Genomic DNA, 6,564 nt, shown 5'->3' with positions numbered 1-6,564 from the left:
AAAAAACGAAAAAAATTATCGAAAAATATAACCGTGGGTCTTTTTTGGCCACTTTCACACTTTAACGTCTTAGGGGGCTTTTGTCCTACACTCATTTTTGCATACCTGTTCGGTGTAGGGGACTGCTTTTCTTTTCTTTTTTTTTTTATCCATTTTCTATTTTGATTAAAAAAAAAAAAAATTCTGACGGTAAACTCAAGGATAACGAAACTAATTTGTCATTAAATAAAGCGAAAGAAATGAATCTAAATAAAATCTCATTTATTTACATACAGTTTTTTTATACGCATTATTTCATTTTGAGTGCGTTCAGGGAACTGCTAAAAAGAATGCGAAAGTGTCGCTAATAATAAATTTGTGCCTCTGCATTTATAGACCTTTAATTGGCAACACATTGTTGATGTTCTGTTGTGTCTGGGGAGAGTCAGCTTCTTTTTGTGCCTTATTATGTAACACAATCACCGGTAAAATTTCCACTCTTTTCTTATTTTGGTGATCCTTCGGTATAGGTACCGTAAGTACCGGATGTGGCTTTGTTTACGTTTCTGAAGATAACAGAAACCCTTTTCTCCCACCCCTGACTCTAATCCTAATCCTAATCCTCCCATATATATATATATATAAAAAACCACTTTCTTGAAATGTATCCGGTACTTCCGGTACCTATACCGAAGTTACGCCCTTATTTTTATTTTCCTAAAATTTTCGTTGCGTCTTGCAACCTTTTCAATAGTTTTGACACTGTCCCTTATTTACACTGTGTTCCCTTTTGTTTGTTTGTGTGCATGTGTGTGGGTCAGTGTGCGTGCCTGTGCATGCATGTATGTATGTGTGTATGCATATGTATATATATATGTATGTATGTATGTGTGTATGCATATGTATATATATGTATATGTATGTATGTATGTATATGCATATGTATATATGTATGTATGTGTGTGCATCTGTATGTACATATCCTGCATATTTATGTGCTTGTATGTCCGTGTTTGTGTATTTTCTATGTATGTGTGTGTGTAAGCATGTGTTTGTATATGTATGCACCTCTGTCTCCTTGTGTGTGTGTGTGCTTATGCAACCATGTACCATGTTTGTATGTATGGATGTGCATCTTTATATGTGTGGATCCGTGTCTCCATATGTGTTTGTTCTTATAGCCTATATACCTATCCGTCTGTATATTGTTGATTTTCTTTACCCCCTAAAACAACCAACAGGGAAATGCAATCATTCCAGGATGAATTATTTGGTTCATAACAAAACTCTTTGGGAGCACTCGACAGTGTCAAATTTCTGATGTCGTTCAGAATGGTTCGACCTGTAAGACACAACGGTGTATTATATTCTAATGTAAATTTTAAAGTTGTTTCATAAACTTACGTCTTGTCCCATCAGAATGTCTTTATTAACACCCTCTTTTCTCTTTTCCTTGTTTCAGTCATTTTGACTGCGGCCATGCTGGAGCACCGCCTTCAATCGAGCAACTCGACCCCGGGACTTATTTTTTTGTAAGCCCAGTACTTATTCTATCGGTCTCTTTTGCCGAACCGCTAAGTGACGGGGACATAAACACACCAGCATCGGTTGCCAAACAATGCTAGGGGGACAAACACAGACACACAAACATACACACACACACTTATATATATATATATATATATATATAAAAACCACTTTCTTGAAATGTATCCGGTACTTCCGGTACCTATACCGAAGTTACGCCCTTATTTTTATTTTCCTAAAATTTTCGTTGCGTCTTGCAACCTTTTCAATAGTTTTGACACTGTCCCTTATTTACACTGTGTTCCCTTTTGTTTGTTTGTGTGCATGTGTGTGGGTCAGTGTGTGTGTGTGCCTGTGCATGCATGTATGTATGTATGTATGTGTGTATGCATATGTATATATATATGTATGTATGTATGTGTGTATGCATATGTATATATATGTATATGTATGTATGTGTGTATATGCATATGTATATATGTATGTATGTGTGTGCATCTGTATGTACATATCCTGCATATTTATGTGCTTGTATGTCCGTGTTTGTGTATTTTCTATGTATGTGTGTGTGTAAGCATGTGTTTGTATATGTATGCACCTCTGTCTCCTTGTGTGTGTGTGTGCTTATGCAACCATGTACCATGTTTGTATGTATGGATGTGCATCTTTATATGTGTGGATCCGTGTCTCCATATGTGTTTGTTCTTATAGCCTATATACCTATCCGTCTGTATATTGTTGATTTTCTTTACCCCCTAAAACAACCACAGGGAAATGCAATCATTCCAGGATGAATTATTTGGTTCATAACAAAACTCTTTGGGAGCACTCGACAGTGTCAAATTTCTGATGTCGTTCAGAATGGTTCGACCTGTAAGACACAACGGTGTATTATATTCTAATGTAAATTATAAAGTTGTTTCATAAACTTACGTCTTGTCCCATCAGAATGTCTTTATTAACACCCTCTTTTAACTTTTCCTTGTTTCAGTCATTTTGACTGCGGCCATGCTGGAGCACCGCCTTTAATCGAGCAACTCGACCCCGGGACTTATTCTTTTGTAAGCCCAGTACTTATTCTATCGGTCTCTTTTGCCGAACCGCTAAGTGACGGGGACATAAACACACCAGCATCGGTTGTCAAACAATGCTAGGGGGACAAACACAGACACACAAACATACACACACACACTTATATATATATATATATACATATATACGACAGGCTTCTTTCAGTTTCCATCTACCAAATCCACTCACAAGGCTTTGGTCGGCCCGAGGTTATAGTAGAAGACACTTGCCCAAGGTGCCACGCAGTGGGACTGAACCCGGAACCATGTGGTTTTTAAGCAAGCTACTTACCACACAGCCACTCCTACGCCTATCCCTGTGGAATTAAATCATCTGGTAAGAATTTTATTTCACGTTGCTCTAATCCACTCTGCTAACAAAAATGAGTTGTAACTGTAATTCTTAGGGCCAACCTTATGACATTCTGTGTCGCGCTCAATCTCCCTGATAACTACGTTAAGGGTACTCATGTTTGTGGAGTGGTCAGCCACTTGCCTGTTAATTTCACGTTGATCAGATAAAGTGGAACAATCGCCGTCATAACCAACAGAGTGCTAGTTAATATCATTCCACATTATTCGTGGTGAACCGTCCTAATTTATTGGCTCACATACACTTGTGCATGCCCATTATTTATTTGGAAACACACGCCATTCTTTTCCCAGACATCAGTTTTACACCGTTATCTTTTTTTACTTTTACAGCCTCATACCATTCGAAGAATGCCGATTTCACTAGAATGTCTGCTACCATTTATTTATAGACATTGATATATTATTTAATTTCTTACATAACAACCATCAAGTATAACCAAAAACTTAATGTAAAACTAAAAATGTTTTTGAGTACAACAATGCCTACGACTTGCAGAGTGTCCTGTGAGCAATGAGCATTCTTGGGGTAAGCATAAAATGATTGGATAATTTTCACTTATAAACAGTGCCATGCTGTTAATTACAAGAAAGTGATTAACAAAATATATTTATACTGACGGACATTTTTCAAGTTTTAAGAAAACTTTGTCAATCAACAGTGGACATTAATCTATTTGGTTCATCTAATACAACTGTTTGTACCAATATATATTTCTGTGCAGGTGGCACGTAAAAAGCACCCACTACACTCGCGGAGTGGTTGGCGTTAGGAAGGGCATCCAGCTGTAGAAACACTGCCAGATCAGACTGGAGCCTGGTGCAGCCTTCTGGCTTCCCAGATCCCCGGTCGAACCGTCCAACCCGTGCTAGCACGGAAAACGGACGTTAAACGATGATGATGATGATATTTCTTTATTGCCCACAAGGGGTTAAACATAGAGGAGACAAGCAAGGACAGACAAAGGGATTAAGTCGATTACATCGACCCTAGTGCGGAACTGGTACTTTATTTATCGACCCCGAAAGGATGAAAGGCAAGGAAATATAGTGGTGAGAAAGCTTTAATTAAATGAATCATTTTTTCCTAATCAAAGATCAGCATCCAGAAGGAAGATGTTTTCTTCAAAACCTGAGGGAAATAGGGAAAAACCTTATCGCTGTGAAATTTGTGGAAAATCTTTTGTGAGCAAGGGAAATTTGAAAACACACAACAGATTACATAGCGGGGAAAACCTGTTATGCTGTGAAATATGTGGTAAATCTTTCATTAAAAATTCTAGGCTGACAGTCCATAAGAGAGTACATACTGGTGAAAGACCATTTCGTTGTGAAACTTGTGCCAAATCGTTCGTGTCTAATGACCACTTGAAGGCACACAGAAGAATGCACTCTGGAGAAAAACCGTTCAATTGTGATGTATGTGGGAAGTGCTTTGTCTCCAACAGTAATTTAACAACGCATAAACGGATACACTCTGGACAGAATCTGTTTCACTGTGAAATATGCGGGACGTCCTTCGTTGAAAATTCCAGCCTTACAATCCACATCCGTAGCCATACGGGAGAAAAACCATATTGCTGTCAAACGTGCGGAAAAGCATTCGTGTCTAACAGTAATTTGACGACACACGTTAAAAAACACAACGGAGAGAAACCATTTCGATGTGATGTATGCGGGAAGTCTTTTATTAACAGTTCGAATGTTATAATTCACCAACGGGCACACACAGGGGAGAGACCCTATCGCTGTGAGATCTGCGGAAAATCGTTCTCTGTTAACTTCAGTCTTGTAGTTCACAGAAGAATCCATACGGGAGAGAAACCATACCACTGTGAGATCTGCGGGAAATGTTTTGTGTGTAACAGTCATTTGACGACTCACAAACGAATTCATACTGGGGAAAATCCGTTTCGCTGTGATATTTGTGGGAAACCCTTCGTTGAAAATTCTCAGCTTAGAATCCACAAACGTAGACACACTGGGGAAAAGCCTTACCGCTGTGAAATGTGTGAGAAGTCTTTTGTCAATAATAGTGATTTAAAACGTCACGAACTATTGCACAGTGGGGAAAGGCCTTATCACTGTGGAATCTGTGAGAAGTCCTTTATCGCTCGAAGTCACTTGAAGAAACATGAACGGATACACACAGGAGGAATATCCATTGAAATGTGAGACAACTATCTCTTGCAAGTCTAGCAACACATTGAAGAACGTTTGTCAGTGGAGGCACATGACCTAGTGCTTAGAGCAGCGGACTTACAGTCAAGAGATCGCAGGTTCGAATCTCCGACCGGGCGATGTGTGTGTGTTTATGAGCAAAACACCTAAGCTCCAAGCAACTCCGGCAGAAAGCAATAGCGAACTTCTGCTGACTCTTTCGCCACAATATTCTCTCATTCTTTCCTCCTGCATCTGGCAGCTCACCTGCGACGGACTGGCGTCCCATCCAGGTGGGGAACCTATATGCCAAAGAAACCGGGAAACTGGCCCTTATGAGCCAGGCGTGGCACGAGAAGGAAGGAACATTTATCAGAGTGAATTCTGTGTAGCAAATCTCTATAGAATTCTCATTTTGTTGTCTCTACATGTGAAATGTGTGAAGGATCATTCAGTGCCATTCTCATTAATCATGATTTGGAAAAGTCTGTGGTACATCCTTATAAATGTGAAATCTTGTTGCTTGTCATTCACAGTCATGCTGTTAAGCATCAGCAGATATACACAAGAGGAAAAATATTGGTTTCAAATTTTGGGACAAGGCCAGCAATTTCAGAGGTGGGATAAGTTGATTACATTGACTCCAGTGCTCAACTTGTACTTATTTTATTGACCACAAAAGGCAAAGTCAACCTCAAAGAAATTTGAACTCACCATAAAAACGGATGAAATACCTATTTCTTTACTACCCACAAGGGGCTAAACACAGAGAGGACAAACGGATTAAGTCGATTATATTGACCCCAGTGTGTAACTGGTACTTATTTAATCGACCCTGAAAGGATGAAAGACAAAGTCGAGCTTTCTTTTAACAATGTAAATAAGAAATGAAAAATGCTTGTTAAATTTTTTTCAGTGATACTTATCATGAAAAATTCACATTTTTATGTAAATTTGTAATTGGTTTTAATTAAAATCTTGTAACGATATTTGTTGATTTTTTTCTTTTTTTTTTTTTTTCAGTTTTTCAAAATTGATTAACCTCTGAAAACACTTTGAATGTATAAAATGTTTGATAAAATATTCTTTAATAGCAAATGCCTCTGAACAGGAATGAAACTAAGTGATGCTCAGACTGTGAAATAATTATTTTCTGGACAGTGGTATCCGTGTGGGGTTAGTGTGAGATTCTAGAAGAATTCTAAGTGTTGAAGTCACTGAAGACTAGTTTTTGGTGAAGTGTATGACCTTGGTGCAAAAAACAGACACTGTCAAAGGGTTGAAGGATTCAGAAAGCAGTATTGGAGACAGATATATTTTGAAGGGTGGAGGAAGGAGACTTTGAGCCAGAGTTACTGGAAGTCATTGTTCCTAACATCTGGACTGACTCCTGTGCAGGTGGCACGTAAAAAACACCATTTTCAAGCGTGGATATTGCCAGTACCGCCAGACTGGC

General features: G+C 38.6%; 1 protein-coding gene across 2 annotated transcripts; it reads left to right on the top strand.

Moving 5' to 3' along the window:
• Nucleotides 1-377: 377 nt before the first annotated feature.
• On the top strand, nucleotides 378-5,799 carry LOC118762181 (zinc finger protein 420-like). 2 transcript variants are annotated; one of them, XM_036500677.1, is made up of 4 exons: nucleotides 378-464; nucleotides 3,282-3,676; nucleotides 3,986-5,164; nucleotides 5,477-5,799. In XM_036500677.1, exon 3 carries the CDS (start codon nucleotides 4,065-4,067, stop codon nucleotides 5,121-5,123), a length of 1,059 nt encoding a protein of 352 aa, XP_036356570.1. In that variant the 5' UTR covers nucleotides 378-464; nucleotides 3,282-3,676; nucleotides 3,986-4,064; the 3' UTR covers nucleotides 5,124-5,164; nucleotides 5,477-5,799. The 2 variants fall into 2 exon arrangements, with proteins under 2 accessions (XP_036356570.1, XP_036356569.1); XM_036500676.1 differs by lacking the exons at nucleotides 378-464; nucleotides 5,477-5,799 and adding an exon at nucleotides 2,892-2,913 and having other exon boundaries at nucleotides 3,986-5,275.
• The last annotated feature ends 765 nt before the right edge of the window (nucleotides 5,800-6,564 follow it).

This window comes from Octopus sinensis, linkage group LG2 (genome assembly GCF_006345805.1).
Source record: "Octopus sinensis linkage group LG2, ASM634580v1, whole genome shotgun sequence".
In the NCBI taxonomy this organism is placed as follows: Eukaryota; Metazoa; Mollusca; class Cephalopoda; order Octopoda; family Octopodidae; genus Octopus; species Octopus sinensis.
The sequence above is the reverse complement of the archived record's forward strand: the minus strand, read 5'-3'. Positions and strand labels throughout refer to the sequence as shown.